Source organism: Diabrotica virgifera, chromosome 6, assembly GCF_917563875.1.
Source record: "Diabrotica virgifera virgifera chromosome 6, PGI_DIABVI_V3a".
Classification (NCBI taxonomy): Eukaryota; Metazoa; Arthropoda; class Insecta; order Coleoptera; family Chrysomelidae; genus Diabrotica; species Diabrotica virgifera.
The window spans coordinates 85,355,662-85,377,166 of record NC_065448.1 but is presented as its reverse complement, the minus strand read 5'-3'; the positions used below and the strand labels follow the sequence as shown (position 1 = coordinate 85,377,166).

At 31.0% G+C, this 21,505-nt stretch overlaps 2 protein-coding genes across 3 annotated transcripts in view; both read left to right on the top strand.

Moving 5' to 3' along the window:
* Nucleotides 1-21,505, top strand: part of LOC126886565 (zinc finger protein 112-like) — a 75,758-nt gene that overhangs the window by 15,361 nt on the left and 38,892 nt on the right. For both annotated transcript variants that reach the window (XM_050653513.1, XM_050653512.1), the window contains exon 2: nt 11,824-11,946. In XM_050653513.1, coding sequence (XP_050509470.1) covers nt 11,824-11,946 — 123 coding nt within the window. The remainder of the gene's footprint in view (nt 1-11,823; nt 11,947-21,505) is intronic.
* Nucleotides 13,273-21,224, top strand: LOC126886566 (uncharacterized). The gene is made up of 3 exons (XM_050653514.1): nt 13,273-13,337; nt 13,471-13,609; nt 14,827-21,224. Exon 3 carries the CDS (start codon nt 17,175-17,177, stop codon nt 18,504-18,506), a length of 1,332 nt encoding a protein of 443 aa, XP_050509471.1. The 5' UTR covers nt 13,273-13,337; nt 13,471-13,609; nt 14,827-17,174; the 3' UTR covers nt 18,507-21,224.

Below are 21,505 nucleotides of genomic sequence, written 5' to 3'. Positions count from 1 at the left end.
TTTTTACGTTTCGACGTCGAAATCGGATGACGTCAAAATACAAAAAAATATTAATAAATTAAACAAAAATGTTGTTGCTTAGTAAAAAATTCTTTTAATAATTTATTTAATATGACTCATAAATATTGGCAATATCATTTTAAAGTCTTCTACTTTAAAATGTATAATATATGTCTGAATTGCCAATATAAATGAGTCAGATTAAATAAATTATTAGAAGAATTTTTTACTAAGCGAAAACATTTTTGTTTAATTTATTAATATTTTTTGTATTTTGACAATGGCATTCGATTTGGACGTCGAAACCTTAATAAAACCTTTTTTAGTAAAATTGTGGCATATTTCCCATTAAAAATAGTCAGTTACAAAAATGCCACAAGAAAATAGCTTCAGAACAACATTTTAGGCCTCGAGGCACATAAAATACGTTATTTCTTTGCAATGCTCATGCGCACTCTACCGTGTCAATCCGCCACTTCCCGCTTCACACCACAGTCCCTCTCGGCCACTCTTGCACTATATATGCAACGGCTCCTCAAAAATCTTCCAAAACGAGGTATATTTATTTTTCACTATACAGGGTGAGTCACCACTAACGGGACGGAAGATTACAGCGAAATGGTAAAAGATTTGAAAAAAATTTAAATTGAATAGTTTGTAAGTTGATAAAAGCTATATTTTAAAATTATTTGACAGGGTGTCCCAATAAATGGCGGCGTATCTAAGTTATATTTTTTCTTATGGAACACCCTGTACTTTATTACATTTTTTAATTGTCCGCAAAAAATAAGGTATAGTTTCATAAGGCTTCCCTATACCTATGTACAGAGTGTTCTGAGTTATGTTGACTTTTCTTAAAATGTAAAGTTTTAAAAGAAGGCTTATTCTCAAGTTATTTAAGAAATTATAAAAATATTACTTTTACACCTAAATAGTTGGATATTGGTTGAATGTATTCCATGATTAATTATTACACATTTGTCTACAGGGTGTTCAAAATGTACAGTTTCATTATTGGAGTATTCAATGTGTCACATGATGCTTATTTTAAATGGAACACCATGTATATTAATAAATAATTATACTAAACAAATTTACCTCTTTCGAATGGTATATGGATGTCCTATACCTAGGTGTCATAGTTTTTGCGTAATTTACAATTATTTAAATTCTTAATATGTAAATCGATCTTAAAACAAAAGATGTAGTTAATTAATTTGTCAGTTTATGATAGTACGGTCTGGTAATTATTAAAACTATAAACACCCGTGTATGATATTCAATGTTTTTTTACTTAAAAATGGCTTTGGCAGAGCCAATTACATTCAAATTTAATTGTTTCTAAAAATGAATAATCACGCTATCTATGAAAGAGTAGATATGCTACTTATCATTGGGGAATATTTTTAAAATTGTCTCTTAGCTTCTAAAGTTTAAGCTTAAACGTATCCTGATAGAAGACACCCAAAAAGGACGTTTTTGAGAGATTTCTCCATAGATTCCGTGCTACTGGTAATGTTGCATAGGTACGAAAAGTTAAATAAAAATAAACTATTTATTTTTTATGACGTCAACGAACTTAATGTCCTGCTTTCTGTTACGGAAAACCTAAATACTAGTACGTCAAAAATTTCGAGTCAATTGGAAATCAGTCAAATAAGTGTATGTAGAATACATAAGAAAAACCACTACCATCCGTATAAAACTCAACTAATACACCAGCATTAGACAGAACAGGAACGTTTAACTTTTCGTTTATAGACTTTAGAATTTGGAGAAGATCCTGATTTTTTTTAAGAATGTATTGTGTACAGATGAATCTACGTACTTTTCCTAATAATCGTCTAGTTCTAGTTAATAGACATAACTTTCATTTTATTATGATACAGTAATCAAACATTTTACTGTTGATCGCCAACATCGATGAAGTGTTAATGTTTGGGGCAGTATTCTGAGCGAGTACGTGATCGACCCATATTTTTTTGACGAAAATCTGAATGGAGCAACTTTTTTAAATTTCTTAAAACAAGTTTTTTGGATCCATTTTAAAACCTTCCACTTAGCGTGCGAACAAACATGTGGCTCCAATTGGACGACGGAGTTCCTGCTTATTTTTGACATGATGTTAAGAACAACCTCAACATAAAATTTAGAAATAAATGGATAGATAGATTCGGTCCATATATTTGGCCACCTAGGTTACCAGGATTGACCAAGATGATTTTTTTTTAAATGGGGTTATATTAAAAATATTATTGACTGGCCAGTTGGTTGCTTAAACCGGTGCCAATAAAACATAAACACACACACATTAAAAATATTGTAAATGCTACACTTCCTACCCTACTACTTCAGATGATATTTTTATGAAACTAAGAATTTCGAACGTTTTTGCGTCTATAACACCAGTAATGTTAAATAATGTAAACAAATAATTTAAAATCGCTTGTTGTAACGAAAAAATTTATTTTACAAATCATTATATAAAAATATACCTACATATTTATTTACAACTACACTCTATAACAACTATGCCAAGATGACGGGTTTAAAAATCGAGAGTGACTATAAATATTTTTAAAATCGATGTACCGTTTAAGAAAATTGTAAATTACGCAAAAACTATGACTCCTAGTTATAGAACACTGTGATATAGAATCCTGTGTTTAGTATAATCATTGATTAATATACATGGTGTTCTAATAAAATAACCATCATATTATGCTACATTGAATAATCCAATAATGAAACTGTAAATTTTGAACACCCTGTAAATAAATGTGTAATAATCAATAATGGAATGCATTAATTATAAGATAATCATCAGACCGTATTGTCATAAAATGACAATGTCATGCAATGACATTAATTAAATTCATCTTTTGTTTTAAAATCGATTTGAATATAAATAATTGTAAATTATGCAAAAACTATGAGACCTAGGTATAGGACATCCATATACCATTCGAAAGAGGTAAATTTGTTAAGTATAATTATTTATTAATATACATAGTGTTCCATGTAAAATAAGCATCATATGGCAAATTGAATACTTCAATAATGAAGCTGTAAATTTTGAACACCCTGTAGACATATGTGAAATAATTAATCATGTAATACATTCAACCAATATCCAACTATTTAGGTGTAAAAGTAATATTTTTATAATTTCTTAAATACCTTCAGAATAAGCCTTCTTTTAAAACTTTACATTTTAAGAAAAGTCAACATAACTCAGAACACTCTGTACATAGGTATAGGGAAGCCTTATGAAACTATACCTTATTTTTTGCGGACAATTAAAAAATGCAATAAAATACAGGGTATTCCATAAGAAAAAATATAACTTTGATACGCCGCCAATTATTGGGACACCCTGTATATTTCAAAATAATTTTAAAATGTAGCTTTTATCAACTTACAAACTATTAATTTAAATTTTTTTTCAAATCTTTTACCATTTCGCTGTAATCTTCCGTCCCGTTAGTGGTGACTCACCCTGTATATAAAGGTACAAAAGGAAACTTTATTAATTATTAAGTTTTTGCTTAATTTACGATGTATACAAACAGAAAATATTTACGAAATAACAGACTCAAAAAATTTTTTTTTTATTAATCTGAGTGATTAATCTAATAACTTTTTTTAAAGTCAAAACTTAAACTTTTCCTTAGGATTTGATTATGTCATATATTATTTTTGTAGTTTTATTTGCTGGTTAGAATGGTCAGAATTATGATATAGCAGTATTCTAAAAGTGTAGTTTTTCTTGTCATTTTAACACACTGCCTGCTATAAATCTGTGGTGCTAAGACAAAACCGGATATGTAAAAAAACGTGATTTTGCAGCAGATCAGTTTAAAAGGTAGCAGTGTTGTTGTAATAGTGGACATATCGGAAACTAATTTTATCATTGCTGGTTACATGGATGTGTTTAGCCATGTGTACATATTGGCATTAAAAACGAAAAATCAATAATTTTTGACAAATTGGGTTTTGCCTTAGTACCACAGAAATATTCCTACTGGCAGGGTTGCCAGATGATTTTTTTTTTAATTCCCTAGAATTTTTGTCAAAATATCCCTAGATTTCCCTAACAAGTTGACAACCATTTTTACCCTAGAATTCCCTATATATTTTCAATATGCGCATGCGCATTACAAAATTGGGCATTGGATAAGGTCGACTTTTTCCATCAGAACAGCTAATGCGCAAGCGTACTGCCTCTGGGTAATTTCAGGATGTCTTCCGCGAGTAGATCCAGTATTTTTTTGTTACTTTTTACGAGCAAAGCCCAAAATTGGACAATCCTTATACGGAAAATATTGTACACTTCTAGCATTGTACTCCCAAATTGAAAAATGTCCGAAATGGTCAAAATTAAAAATGATCGAAACACTGATTGATTCGAATCGATTATTGTTGACAAGCGAGACACCAAATCAAAAATCGAACATTTATGGTTATCTAATATTCTAGTAATATTATTATGGTTAATGGTAGAACCCAATCCCAGAGAAATCTCTTCGTGTATATTATGGATAATAATTTAATCTTACAACCCATAAATCAGAAACCCTGATTAATTATAGATTTATAACATAACCTTATTGATGTTTGTTTGCCTTTAATAACAAATGGGGAATAATCGATAATCGTAAAAATCGATATCTGTCATATTCTCTTCACTTCTAAACTTTGACGCATCGCTGGGATTCCCCGAATTCGCGAATAAAACGATTTTCATGTCGATAATATATGTGCAATTTTATAAAGCTTATAAAATCAAACAGATTTTTTAAAATCGTCTTACAAATGTTAAGAATTCCCTAGATTTTTCATAGAATTGAATAAAATTCCCTTTTTCCCTAAGCTGGCTTAAAATTCCCTAGGTTTAGGGGAAATTCCCTAGGTCTGGTAACCCTGCCTACTGGCAACAACCGCTGTCAAATTACATACTAACAGTAATCACTTAAAAATATAACTGGGATTAGACGAGGTCACCTAATGTCATCTAAACTTTCTAATATGGTGCTAGAATATGTTTTTAACATGGATGTATAAACACAGATGGACCCAGCAATAAGATACCTTGAACACACACTGTTTTGAAGCTTTGATAGAATGTGATGCTTCCTCAATGAGCATAAGCGTGCTTGAATTTTTACTCGTTCGTGGGGATAATTATTCAGACGTTAATAATTGGAAGTAGTAATAATTTATAAAAACACATTCAAAGAATTTAATTAAAAAAAAAAACAAAGTATAACTATGTCTACTTACAATGTAAAAATGTCGATACTAATTTAATGAACTAATATCTTGTTCAATAATTAATATGAAGCAACCAAATGGTACGCCTATGAAAGACATGTTTTAAAATGTAAGCAGACTTCCTCATCTATGTAAATAAAGAGTGCTTTCAAATGAAATGAGATATCGGGATATAAATATTTCGTTTTTTTTTGCGAATGCAACACTGTAGCACCATTATTATGATATGTTTATTTCACTTTTCACAAATATCACTCAAAATAGAGCCAAAATAGCGAAGAACAACTCTTCCTCATTTACCTTAAAAAGTAAACAAATATGAAAAACAGCATTGAAGTTTGACATGGACGTTTGTCAGACAGAGAAATGTAAACACCATTGCCACTAATAAATAGTTTTAGTGCTTCTACATATACAATAATTGGTTGATATCTATTATTCAATGATATGAACACTTGATATTTTAATTATAATTCAATATGTAAATTAATATAACTGAAAAATTATTATTTTAGTTTGATAGCACCTGTAGAGTATAAAATAAGGAGTAACATTTCCAGCGATTCGCGAATAAGAAATTTTAATAAAAAACGTGACAACATGTGAAGGTGCTTAGATTGTGACCTATTCAAATAATTTTGGCTTCACAATTTTATGTAAATAACTGAGTCCATCTGTGTTTATACGTCCATAGGTTTTAAGCATTTGGATTGGATGACAAAGGGAATAAAATCAGATGGAGAATATGTAGCTGAGGATCTAGGAATGGCAAGAGAGATGGTACAGGAACTTGTGGCTACAGAAAATGTAGGTTTAAATATAAACATCTCGAAAACAAAAATAATAACTTTGGTAGCCAACAGAACATCAGTATTGGTGGAAAAGAAATATAACTCGTAGATAGATATACATTCCTGGGACACGAAATTATTATTGGCAGGGATAATCAGACCCATGAACTGAAGAGAAGAATCAGTCTTGGGTGGGCAGCATATGGAAAACTGAAAGAAACTTGTTAAAATTGAGCTGACCACATACCACATACCTGAAGAGAAAGGTATTTGATCAGTGCGTCTTCCCAGCCTTGACATCTTTAGTCTGTTTGCATTCACTTCTAAACAAAGGCCTCCCCATGAGTTCTCCTTTTTTTCTGTTTTGTGCTATTTGGTGCCAGTTTCTCCCCATTTTTGCTTTGAAAAACAAAAATGATGGCTAGACGACATCAAAGCAAAAATGGGGAGTCTTGACATACAGAGCAGAAACACTTACCTTAGCAAAAGCCTCAGCTACTAAACTGACAGTGACATAGAGAAGAATGGAACGGTACATGTTAGGAGTAACTCTATGAGACAATAAAATACAAAAAGATCAGGAGAATAACCAAGGTGACTGACGTCATCAAATGGATAGACAGAATAAAATGGGGATGAGCAGGACACATAGCCAGAATGACCGATGGGCGATGGACAAAAAGGTTATTGGAATGGAGACCAGGGGAAGACAAGAGAACCGTAGGTCGACCACCCACAAGACAAACTGTCGATTTAAGAAGCCTAAATAAAAACTGGATGAGAGCGGTGCAAAATAGATGACGGAGTTGAAAACAAGAGGAAGAGGCCTATGTTCAGCAGTGAGAGGCTGGATGATGAATGACTTAATTTACTTATTATTTGACTTTGGACTTGTCTCCTGGAAATGTGTGTTCGGGCAGGGGGGCACCGACCTAACGTTGGTCAACATAACGAGTACATTTGTTTGATTCTAATTGAGACAGTCACCAGATGTCACCACCATTTCTGTCATGGTTGTAATGTCAGGCGTAACCTATTCATAACACACCAACTCACATACATATTAAGAGCATGTGCGCAAATATTTTATGGTCTTTACACGGTAAATTACGTGTAGTAAAATTCTCACTGTTATGGATATATGTAAACATTACTTGACAAATCTCATCATTAACTTTTGAATGAGATGGCGTTTGAATGTTCTTGGATAACTGTTACTTGTATAATTGCATCATTAATTCAGTTAATTAATATGATAATTTTTTCACTAACTATATATTCAATGATTATAATAATTTATATACTGTACAATAAAAACTAATACTCAATCGAGAAAAGAGGAAAAGTATAAAGTGATTTTTTAATAATATATTATTACTATGGAACTCTTACAATTTTGAACATCTTTAACAACAAAATACTTGGATCGCAGAATATATCCTGCTGTATTCTCTGCTTGGATCTTCCATAAATAGTAAACAATAAATAACTTTTTATTAAGTTCACGTCTTAAAAATCAATTATTTATCAAATACCTACACTATCAATATTATTTAATCAACAACTCAAAATATTCCCGATGCCATGTCAAATCTTTAAAATTGTCACTGTCTTGTCACCATATTCTATTCGACTCAGTGCGTTGTATCACAAAGATAGCGAATGTTCGATTTGGAAAATATCACCACGGACATGGTGTCCATTTTTCTCAAATCCTGAAAAAACTAATAAATATTTTTTAAAAATTTAAACGCAGAATTAGTCCTGTCGCCAGTAAGGGTACAACAGCCTCCTTAATTCAGATGGACTTAACCAAGTTTTCCTTATGTATTTTGACCCGTAGAACACGAATTTTTTGGGTAACAGTCGATCCGGATGTCGATAAGATTGTTATAAATAAAGAACTTGAGGAATCACATAACAGCGATTTTTCGCAATACAAAACATTTTTTTGTATTTTTTGGGTCATTCTAAGCAAAAAATGTTTTTACAAGTTTTTTCGTAGGATGCATAGTTTTCGACATAAACGCGGTTGAACTTTCAAAAAATCGAAAAATTGCAATTTTTGAACCCGAATAACTTTTGATTGAAAAATAAAATAGCAATTCTGCTTACCGCATTTGAAAGTAAGTCAAATTTTATCGGTTTTGATTATTTTCATTGCTAAAAATAATTTTTTATTGTTAAACAAAGCTATAAACACATAGTGATTGAATGATGTTTTCAATGCATTTCTAATTTGAAGTCGAACAAGTAGGCGCGCATACAGAATTTCTACGTACATTAAAACGCATGTATTGGGCACGGGAAACACTATGTGTTTATAGCTTTGTTTAACAAATAAAAACTTAATTGTTAGGAATGCAAATAATCAAAACCCATAGAATTTGACTTGAACTTTCAAATGCAGTAAGCAGAATTGCTATTTTATTTTTTAATCAAAAGTTATTCCGGTTCAAAAATTGCACTTTTTCGATTTTTTTCGATGCGTCCTACGAAAAAACTTGTAAGACCATTTTTTTGCTGAGAATCGCCCAAAAAATACAAAAAAAATGTTTTGTTTTGCGAAAAATCGCTGCTATGTAATTCCTTAAGTTCTTTGTTTATAATAATCTTATCGACATCCGGATCAACTGTTACCCAAAAAATTCGTGTTCTACGGGTCAAAATACATAAAAAAACTTGAGTAAGTCCATCTGAATTAAGGAGGCCCTTGTACCCCCTGGCGACAGGGCTAAATGAAAGACTAAATTATTATCGAGGGCCGAAAGTCCCTTAGAATAAATAAAAAGTTTTTTTTAACGAGATATTTGAAATTAAAAATCACACTACATTTTCTCTTAGTTTTTCACCCCTGTAACATATTAAAATAAACATTACAGAAGTTTTCAGGGACTTTCAGCCTTCGGTAAGAACGTAATCTTTCATTCTGCGTTTAAATTTTTGAAAAATACTTATTAGTTCTCTCAGGATTTGAAAAAAATGAATCCCATTTAAATAGCATTGGAGCCGAAACTACGTACCCATCCCCTTAAGGTGATACAGTAGCGATCAACAGGTAGCCAAAACGCGTTCCAAGATTGCGGCTGTAATTTTGAATATTTTTTCGAGATATTTGGCACACGCATTCGTAATATAATAAAGAATGGCGGTACAGAGCCCAATTTGAAAAATATATTAATATGTGGAAATTACTCTCTAATTAAATACAATATTAAAAAAACGAGCCTGTACCGCCATTAAGAAGAACAAAAAAATACACTTTTTTCAAATAAACTTTTTTATCCGATGCCTAGATTTTGTGTCATTTTGGAACTACTAATGAAATAAAAAATTTTAGTTGTTCCAAAATGACACAAAATCTAGGCATCGAATAAAAAAATTTATTCGAAGAAAGTGTATTTTTTTGTTCTTCTTAATGGCGGTACAGGCTCGTTTTTTTAATATTGTATTTAATTACAGAGTAATTTCCACATATTAATATATTTTTCAAATTGGGCTCTGTACCGCCATTCTCTATGATATTACGAAAACGTGTGCCAAATATCTAGAAAAAATATTCAAAATTACAGCCGCAATCTTGGAACGCGTTTTCGCTACCTGTTGATCGCTACTGTTTCCTCTTAAGAAAAATAAATATATTATGGAAGAATATATTTAGAAATTGAATTAATGATGTCATGCTACTATACATTATAAATAAAATAACAATTCAATTTCTAAATTATATTCTTCCATATATTTATTTTTATTAATTTGTATGCGAGTTGGTGTGTTATGAATAGGGTCGTATCCAACTTGGATTTATCGTATAGTCCTGTCGCCAGGGGGGGTACAACGGCCTCGTTAATTCAGATGGACTTACTCAAGTTTTTTTTATGTATTTTGACCCGTAGAACACGAATTTTTTGGGTAACAGTTGATCCGGATGTCGATAAGATTGTTATAGACCAAGAACTTGAGGAATCAAATAACAGCGATTTTTGGCAAAACAAAACAATATTTTGTATTTTTTGGGCCATTTTAAGTAAAAAATATTTCTACAAGTTTTTTCGTAGGATGCACAGTTTTCGAGATAAACGCGGTTGAACTTTAAAAAAATCGAAAAATTGCAATTTTTGAACCCGAATAACTTTTGATTAAAAAATAAAATAGCAAGTCTGCTTACCGCATTTGAAAGTTTAAGTCAAATTATATCGGTTTTGATTATTTGCGTTGGTAAAAATTTATTTTTTTATTGTTTAACAAAGCTATAAACACGTAGGGTTTCCCGTGCTTTTACATGCGTTTTAACGCATGTAACGTAGAAATAGTCTTGATTGCACTAGTACCTATTCTACCTACTCGTTCGATTTTAAATGAGAAATCATAGAAACATCACTCACGCACTAGTTGTTTGTAGCTTTGTTTAACAATAACACAATAAATTTTTAGCAATGCAAATAATCAAAACCGACATAATTTGACTTGAACTTTCAAAGGCGCTAAGCAGAACTGCTATTTTATTTTTTAATCAAAAGTTATTCGGGTTTAAAAATTGCAGTTTTTCGATTTTTTGAAAGTTCAACCGCGTTTATCTCGAAAACTGTGCATCCTACTAAAAAACTTGTAGAAATATTTTTTGCTTAAAATGACCCAAAAAATACAAAATATTGTTTTGTTTTGCCAAAAATCGCTGTTATTTGATTCCTCAAGTTCTTGGTCTATAACAATCTTATCGACATCCGGATCAACTGTTACCCAAAAAATTCGGGTTCTACGGGTCAAAATACATAAAAAAAACTTGGGTAAGTCCATCTGAATTAACGAGGCCGTTGTACCCCCCCTGGCGACAGGACTAGTAGTTACGCCTGACATTTTAACCCTGACAGAAATGGTGGCGACATCTGGTGACTGTCTCAATTAGAATCAAACAAATTTACTTGTTACGTTGATTAACTATTACTATTTAAACAATGATAAATCGTTTTAATATGTATCCAATGTACAGTGAGCACATAAAGGTTGGAATAAATTATTTTTTTTTCGTGGAAGTGTGATTTTGGAAACAAATCTCGTAACAGGTTGATTTTGACTTTTAAATTATGATTTTTTTATAGTGCTAGTGACATCATCCATCTGGGCGTGATGACGTAATCGATGATTTTTTAAAATGAGAATAGGGATCGTGTGCTAGCTCATTTGAAAGGTTATTCAATTCTGTATTTAGTAATATAAACATTAATATAATCATTTATACCAGGGTCTCCGACAAAAAAAATTGAATTAAAATTAATTGAAACAAAGAGAGGAATGTATTGTTTATATAAATAAATATCGTTTTTCACTTAAAACCAATGTTAAAGCTGCCTTTTACTTGCACCTTGGCAGCATTTGAACATTAAATTTAAGAGAAAAACAATGTTAATTTGTGAAATGAACATTTTTTCTGTTTTCTGACAGCAGTAACATGTATTTTGAAATAAATAAACTACATACATTCTTCTTTTTGTGTCATTTAATTTAATTCAAAAATTATTTTTGTTTATTTTACTATAGAGAATTGAATGACCTTTCAAATGATCCATCACACGACCGCTATGCTTATTTAAAAAAATAATCGATAACGTCATTACGCCTATATGACGCCAAAAATCATAATTTAAAAATAAAAATCGACCCGTTTCAGGATTTAATTCTAAAATTGCCCATTCATGAAAAAATTAATTTATTCCAAACTTTACATGCTCGCTGTATTTTCATATTGTTTATATTTTAGCTGTGAAATTTAAAGTTGAAATTAAGGAAGAGTTTATTGAATATGACCAAAACTATCTAGAGAATCAGCTATCGACATCAATAGATGTGGAACACCTCAAAAATGAACCAAAAGATAACTCAGGTAAGACAAGTAGCAAAAATTGGGTACTAGTTTGTACTCTATTGGTAATTACTAAACTAACTTAAAGGTGCAATTCTGCATGAAAAAATAATGACAGTTTGCTTTATAAATGTATGTCCCAAATGATTCGTTTCCGAGATAGGATGTGTTGAAATTTTTCTCACAGACTGGCGAGTTATTTATTGCTCTAAAACCGGTTGAGATATGCACATGACATTTGGTGAGTTTTAAGGGGTAGTTATTGTGCATTTTTTAACATACAATTAAGAATTTGTATTCACCATTGGCGCACATAAGGGTAAATTACCCGTATGCGCGCCAATGGTAAATATTAAATTTATAATTGTATATCAAAAAATGCGCAATAACTACCTCTTAAAACCCACCAAATTCCATTTGCATATCTTAACCGGTTTTAGAGCAATAAATAAATCGTCAGTTTGTAAGAAAAATTTCAACACCCCCTATCTTGGAAATGAAGCATTTGCGGAGAGTTTATAAGCATACTGTCACTATTGTTTCATGCAGAATTACTCCTTAAAGTTTGCCATACTTATTTAAAAACGAATTGACGAAAAACAAGGCTAGTTGCTAAAGTACCTAACTTTTTTATTATCCAACATAAGCGAATGAATAAAAAACAGATTGTTAAGAAAACATGAGGCTATAGTTGGGTTTTAATTTCAGTATTTTATAAATGCTAGAATATTCTACAGGATCACGCGAACTTTGAGAAAAAATCGCAGTTTAATTGGTACACCCGGTATACAATTACAATTTACCTGTCTAGCAACAATATTATTATAGCAATATTGTTAAAGAATAAGGCTATACCGTATGCTATACCTAAACTAACATCAAAAATTATTTAAATCGGACAAAAGGCTTATGAAATTCGAGACATCAAAAATGACCCATTTTTAAGGTGGTGTGTTAATTTCTTTGAGAAAACATAAGACATGAATAGTAATTTTTTATTTATTTAAGACCCGTAAAACCCCTTTGTATATATATATATTTTTTTTGTAAATGTAAAATGTATGTTTGTATGTAGCATATTATCGAAATGTCATGTTTGTTCCATACTAGAGGTCCAGTCATTGGACTGACCTCTCTAACGTCAATTTTTTTACTTCAAACCCCAAAGACACTTATTGTTAGAATTTTTTATAACTAACAGATTGCTGAATAAATATGTAACGATCGGCCCCTCTAGCTATGCATTCGGATTCGAATCACCGGCAGGGTACCGAACGCGCATCGAAATTCACGTAGTCCCATTAAGTTCCACTACTACCGATGGTTGCCAAGAGATTGGCCGCATCATAGAGAAATAACAACAAGAGAGAAGTCAAAAGATAGGCAATAACTGGAACACTCTTTCTGCGCAGGTAAGTAGCACATAGGGGCGCTGCTGTTTCTGAAACTAAAATTTACCCATGGTACAATAAAGTATTTTGATTGTACCGTGCAGAAAATTTACATTTTTGACAATTGACATTGACTTTGTGTTTTTGTTTTTAGGACGCCATTTTGTGCGTTAGAATTTGCAATTTCCCGGCCCGGCATAGATAGATAATTTGGCGGTTTGTACTGAATACTACTAAACATATTTTCTATTTTCATTACTGGATAGTGCTGGAATTGCTGAAATTGAATATCGGTAGGTGAAAATACAATTTTTTATATATATAATCGCCTTTTTCTCTATCGTAACACATAATATCTTCCTTCAAGCCTCTTTCTCTATATGTGTTTCCAATTTCCCTATGAATTTCTTCTATCCAGCTTTTCTTAGGTAATCTGTCGTCTTCCGTACGTTGTAGTGGCTTAAAACATCTTAGTTGCTTTGTTTTTATATTGTTAATTATTGTATGCTTACATCCATTATCTCCAATATTCTTGTATTTCTGATTTTATGTATTCTTGATATACGAGCAGATCTTCTCCAGAAGTCCATTTCACTTTTCCTGAGCATCTTTTCGGATTTTTCTTTTAGTGATCAAAATTCGCTGCTATATGTTACAATGCTGTGATAGATGTTATGTTTATTTTCTTTGGAGATACTTTTGGTCCCATAGGATTGTGTATAATAATGTCATAGCTTTCCCTCCTTGTGTGCACTTTTCTTGGCTATTCTTGTCTGTTCCATCTTGTGTAATTTTAAGACCCAAGTATTTATATTCCTGACAGTGATTAGTAGTTATTTCATTTTCCAAGGATAGATCCTGCTGTATACCTCCAACACACATATATTCCGTTTTGTTGGTATTCATTTCCAAACCCCAGTGCAGGTACTCTTCTAAGATTTAGTGTGTCATATAATATTCAATATCATAATAAATATTTTTACTTTAATCCACAGAGACATAAGGTAAAAAAAGTACTTTGTTGGTAGGTAGGTATATGACAAATATTTTGTGTTTTATGGACCTCGATAACTAAAATCTCTGTTTCCTGCAGTGGGTTCGGTGGACTTTTTAAATTAATAAATATGTCCAAAAATGTACCCTTTAAATGGTGGCCAATAAATTTTAATAATTATTGTAAATAATTAACATATAACCAAATTTTTAAATTACATTCATGTGGTGTCTACACACATCAAAATCAAAATTGCTTTCTTTTATGAGTTAATTTCTCAAAAACTATGATGTGATTAATTACTGCATTCTACTAAAAGTAATGTTAATTCAGTATTTTTCAGTAATTAAATATTATTTTTTTCTTAGTTGCAAAATGCTATTTGTGTATTCTTAGAAATACTTTTATAAATTTAATAAGAAAATCACTTTACATTTTGAGTTAGTTCAACTCCCTAACCTCGATATCCACTCTCTATATGCATTGTATTAAAATTGCCTTCTGTTTTATTTTCAGGAACTTGGAATTACAGAGAAGTGATATAGACTAATCATCATCATCATCATCAGCCCCTCTCGATCCACTGCTGGACATAGGCCTCCCATGTTTGTAGACAAGTAGAAGAGACAAGTAGACTAATAGAATAGAATAACAGGTATAGTGTAGGTACATGTAAGTAGGTAGGTTAATACCTTGGCTACCGTGTGAGATGCCAGCATTTGACACAAAATATCGACTGTAATATCGTGTGAGACGCTGGCTTCCATTGTTATTAAATGATTTAAAATGCTCTAAAGCGAGAGTTTTTAGTTTCTCATATTGGTTTCAAAATAAGGATAAAATGGTACAAAATTACATCTTATTAGTTTAAGTGATCGCTAACCAAGGTGTTAAACGTTAATAAAGGTATGGTAGTTATATTGTATGTAGGTACAGTTGAGTCCATGGTTCTCATTAATACCTGGAGAGATAAAACACATACTTGTCACTTAGCACCATTGTGTTCCACGCATGACACTAACGACAAACCAGCTACTGCCTGTTATTAAGTAAACACACATGTTATTTTTATGAACATTTTAGACTCAGTACATCGAAAAAATAGAGGTACAAAAAGACGCTTGGGGACGTTTTCAGATTTAAGTACAATTTGCAACATTTCTGGTTTGTTTATTGTTTGTTTTTCACAACTAATTTTATTTTGGCATTAATTTACATACAAAGTTCACCTCATTCACACAGATTGTCATAACCACTTTCTGCCAATGTACTCAACTGTAAAATTAGTTTATCATTTTATAGTGTAAATACAAATAAAAAACTAGTATTGTAACAAAAGTCAGTGTTTTGTAAGTAGGTAGGTTAAAAATATCAATAAAGGTTCTGTTTAGTTACAATTTATAGTGGTTATATTGTATGTAGGTAATATTATTTTATCATTTTGCAATGTCAAATTCTAAATCCCAACCCGGTAAATATGTTCACGGATGTTTAGCGTCCTATTGTAATAACAAGTATTTTCATCCTGTCACAGACCCAGAGTATACAAATAAAAAGTTTTTTAGATTTCCAGATAAAGATTTAAAAAGACGTCATGACTGGTTTGAAATTATTGGTATTGAATTTACTGAAACTAGGTGTTATTTATGTGAAGATCATTTTGAGGAAACACAATTTACAAGCAGCTTAAAAACAAAACTTTTAAATAATGCAGTGCCCTCCAAAATAATTCACATATCCAATGTTCATGATCAACTTTTGCCTATACCTGCACATTCTTCTGATGAAATCTCTGTTTCAAATGTACACATTTTTAGTAACAAAGAAATAGTTCCTCCAAAATTATCCTCCATTAATAACCCAGTCAATAATAAACGGTCAATTTCCAGTCAGCATGATAATGAGTATAGTATTACACCTAAATGTAAGCGATCCCGTATTTTGAAAGATATTAATGAAACAAGAGTAAGAGATTTGTCTCCTAAAAAGAAAAAGTTATATTTTTTAAATCGTACTCATAGAAATTCTATTTGTAAATTGAAAAACTGTTTAAAAGTAACTAAACAGAAATTAAAATTGGCATATGAGTTTTCTAAAGGTGAAAGGTTTAGGGAATTAGAAGAAAATATGGACCCTACAATTGCATCATTTTTTAAAAGTTCTTTTTCAAATCTTAAAGTTAAAAGGCCTACTTGGACAACACGTGATAAGGTATATGCTTTGGCTTTGTACAAAAGGGGTCCTAGATGTTACAGATTTTTGAGACGTAGTATACCATTGCCAGCTAAAAGTACCCTTCAGAAACTATTAAAAAACATTCCTTTTGCAGCTGGAATAGAAATTCAATTATTAAAGAAACTTTGTAAAAGAGTAGAATCCATGGGACCATTGGATAGATATTGTTCCTTAGTTTTTGATGAAATATCATTGTCTCAGAAGTTAAGTTACGATAAATTTAGTGATAAAGTCATTGGTTATGTAGATCTTGGTCCATTGGGTCGTAAAAATGAGTATGCTGATCATGCACTAGTTTTTATGCTCAATGGTCTGCACAAAAGTTGGAAACAACCAATAGCTTTTTTTTTACACAACATTCTGTAAAATCACATGATTTGAAGGTTTTAATTTCACAAGTGATTAGTCAGGTAGAAATAGAAACCGGTTTGAAAATACTGTGTACTGTGTGTGACCAAGGTGCTACAAACCGTGCTGCTATTAACTTACTTTGTAGGGAAAATAACGAACCAGGGCCTCACTTTTTCATCAATAATCATAAGATATTGACAATTTTCGACCCACCACATTTATTAAAGTCAACTCGTAATGCTCTTTTAAAGTACCATATTCAGTTTGATCAGACAAAAATGGCCAAAATTGATCATATAAGACAGTGTTTTAATATAGACAAAAGAAAACGTTTTCAAGCATTAAGACGGATAAGGGAGGTTTATTTACATCTCAAAACTCATAGTCGCTTAAAAATGAAAGTGTGTGTAGCCGCACGGACCCTCAGTCATACAGTTGCTTCCACTTTGGAAGAGATGGTTAGTAATCCAAATAATAATATACCCTCTCAAGCTATCGAAACTGCTGAATTTGTGCATGATGTAGATCAGCTTTTCGATAGCTTTAATGGCAGAACAACAAAGCCTGAATTTGGCAAGCCTTATCGTAGGTGTATGTCTAATAGATCTCCTCATGCCGTGCTGTGGAATCGCCTTCTTCCTAAAATTAATAGCTGGATGTTTATTGATGAAAAAGTCAAAAAGAAGGTAATGCCATTTAAGTCAGGGTGGTTAACAACCATTGCAGCCACAAAAGAGTTGTGGAATATTTGTAAAGATTTGGGATTTAAGTTTTTAAGAACCCGTGCTCTAAATCAAGATCCTTTGGAAAACTCATTTGCCTCTATACGCCATCTAGGAGCAGAAAATGTAAATCCAAGTTGCTACCAGTTTATTTCATCATTTAAAACATCTGTTCTTAATAACTTAATTACTCCTTCTTCTAATAAAAATTGTGAAACAGATGATGGCTCTATTCTTGATAATTTGCAAGACTTTTTGGAAAGTTCAATAACCAAAAATGATTTTATTGATTTAGATGTTTTAGATGTGAATGAAATAGAAAATCTAGCTCTACCATTACCTGATACAGATGTTACAGGTCATGAAGGTAACACATTAGCATATGTTGCTGGGTTTATAATAAAAAATCTTAAATCGATTAAAGAATGTGAGGTGTGTGCAGCTAATATCATATCTGACTGTTTGGAACCACACCATACATTTACAATGTTTAAAGAATATAGTGATAATAAATTAAGTTTAAATTATGTTACAAAAAATTTTCTAGTAGATTTAGCCAAAATGTACGATATTGTAATTGCGGTATTAGTCATTAATGGACATATAAACCATTTGGTCAAAAAAATTCAAATTCTGATAAAAAAGTATGTAACTCTGGAGTGGTTTACTTGTAACCAACATTTGGATTATGTGTTTAATTATTGTCTAGATGTGTCTGTATCCTTAATAATTAAGAAATATTATGATGATGTTTATAGAAGTTCTCAAGATTTGCAAAAAAATGATTTACGAAAAAAGAAAATTAATACTAATAAGAAAATTAATAATCCCTCCCTTAGACGGAATCTGAGCTGTAGGGCTAAATCTGATAACAATAATGATCAGTGAAATAGTTAATGGTAAATTTTATTATATTGTATTCACATTTATATAGTGATGAGCAAGCTAATCATCGGCAAAATAATGCAAAAGAGGGAAAACATATTCAGTTTGAGATAAAAAGAAATGAAACTAATGAAGGTGGGAGATGTAGCGATAAACACCTATAAACTTACATTCCATTTATTGTTTTCCACCTTTAGACATATCAGAGGAGCATGTCAACTAAAACTGTCACTGTCATTGTGGCAATTGCCAAACTCGTCTGATACATCTAAAGGTGGGAAACAATAAGTAGAATGTAAATTTATAAGTTTTTATTGCTAAATCTCACACCTCCTAGTTTCATTTCTTTTTATCCCACAACTTGAATGTGTTTTCCATCTTTTGTGCACACTCCAGCACACTCATCACTGTATAACTAACATAGTATAGTAGTCCCCAGTACAAGGACCTAAAATCTCACTGATATAATATATCTATAATACAGGGTGTCCCGAAAAGAATGGTCATAAATTATACCACACATTCTGGGGTCAAAAATAGTTCGATTAAACCTAACTTACCTTAGTACAAATGTGCTCTTAAAAAAAGTTACAGCCCTTTGAAATTACAAAATGAAAATCGATTTTTTCCAATATATCGAAAACTATTAGAGATTTTTTATTGAAAATGGACATGTATCATTCTTATAGCAGGAATATCTTAAAACAAAATTATAGTAAAATTTGTCCACCCCATTAAAATTTTATGGGGGTTTTGTTCCCTTAAACCCCCCTAAATTTTTTTGTACGTTCCAATTAATTCATTATTGTTATGCTATTAGTTAAACACAACGTTTCTAAAACTTTTTTGCCTCCCAGTATTTTTTTGATAAGCCAGTTTTTATCGAGATACGGCTTCTTTTTTAATATATTTACATACAAATTTTATGGGGGTTTTGTTCCTTTAAACCCCCCAAATGTTTGTGTACGTTCCAATTAAACTATTATTGTGGTACCGTTAGTTAAACAAACTGTTTTTAAAACTTTTTTGCCTCTTAGTCCTTTTTTGATAAGTCACCTTTTATCGAGATGTGGCTTCTTTTTCAAAATATACCTAAAAATGTAAATTATAAATAAATTTTCAGATTATTAACAGGTCTCTATAATCGTACTTACCATATACAAAATATGTAGTGGATTCCACAAATATTCAAAATATCTCGATAAACACTGGCTTACCGAAAAATTACTAAGACGCAAAAAAGTTTTAAAAACATTGTGTTTAAGTAATGGTGCCACAATAATAATTAAATTGGAACGTACACAAAAGTTTGGGGAGGTTTAAGGGAACAAAACCCCCATAAAATTTTGAGGGACTGCACAAATTTCACTTTAATTTTTTTTTAAGATTTTGCTGCCACAAGAATGCCACATGTCTATTTTAAATAAAAAATCTTCAAGAGTTTTCGATATATGAAAAAAAATCGATTCTCATTTTGTAACTTCAAAGGGCTATAACTTTTTTTGTGTGCACTATTGTGTTTAGGTTAGTGAGGTTCAATCAACCTATTTTTGGCCCCAAAATCTGTGGTATAATTTATGACCAATCTTTTCGGGACACCCTGTATAGTATATCTATAATATATCACTGATATATTATATTATAATATAAGTTTCAAGCTTTGTATGCATTCCTTGCTACATGTACGACAAACTTTTCCTCTGTGACCATAATTGTATTTAAATAAACCAAACTTGTATTGAGAGACAATAACGTAAAAGTGACATCTTTGAGAACTAAGCGTTCGAAAACATAGCAACTCTGAAAGATTTCACAGAGGAAAAGTTTGTCGGACATGTCGCAAGGAATGCAAACACAAAGTTTAAAACTTATATGTATCACTGAAATTTTAGGTCCTTGTACTGGGGACTATATAGTGTAAAGTTAAACAATTTTTAATGGCAAACATTTTGATTTCTCTTATAAACATTTATTTAAATTGCAGGTTTGTTCGATTTGTTTATCACCTAAAAGTATTTTACTTATTTATTGTAAGTTGATATTTTAAAGGTTTGTATTTTAGCTTTAGTAAAGTTCTCAGTGTATTATATAATATTTTCCTTTAGAGATTTTTAGGCTACTAATCAAATATGTATCTGCATTTTGTAAACTATAAGATAAATAAAGAATAAAGAAGAGCGGGGACATGCATGCATTTTGTGTTGATCTGTGTTTTACATCATTATTTCAAAACAATTTTACTGCATAGATTTCCCTATTTTGTTTTATCAGCACTCCATACATGCATGCGGTAAGTGGGGGGTCCCCGTGAGGATTAATAAAAATAAAATGTATGAAGTTGTTTTGTCAGTGTTTATATATTTTATCCTATTTTTCTAAAAAGTTCTGAGGGAACTACAACAGTTAGTTGATATTTTAAAGGCTTTTATTTTAGCTTTAGTAAAGTTCTGTTTGTATTGTATAATTTTTTTTCTTAAGATTTTTTTAGGCTACTAGTCAAATTTGTAATATGTATCTGCATTTTGTAAAAGATAAGATAATTAAAGAATAAAGAGCGGGGACATGCATGCATTTTGTGTTGATCTGTGTTTTACATCATTATTTCAAAACAATTTTACTGCATAGATTTTCTTATTTTGTTTTATCAGCACTCCATACATGCATGCGGTAAGTGGGGGGTCCCCGTGAGGATTAATAAAAATAAAATATATGTAGTTTTTTTTCCCAGTGTTTATATTATTTTCTATTTTTCTGAAAGTTCTGAAAAAAAATATTTTTCTTTAGATATTTTTAGGCTACTAATCAAACTAGTAATATCTGCATTTTGTAAAATATAAGATGAATAAAGAGGTCGCTGTGAAGATTAATAAAAATAAAATGTGTAGTTTTTTTCCCAGTGTTTATTCCCATGTTTTACGAAGACCTATTTACAAAACCAACATAACTGTATTTTTAATATTTTTTGTGTAAAAATATAATTTCTATGAAAAAATTTAAAATTT

What these genes read in the sequence shown, in the direction of transcription:
- LOC126886566 (XM_050653514.1), top strand. Translation starts at nt 17,175, where the DNA reads ATGGCCAAAATTGATCATATAAGACAGTGTTTTAATATAGACAAAAGA.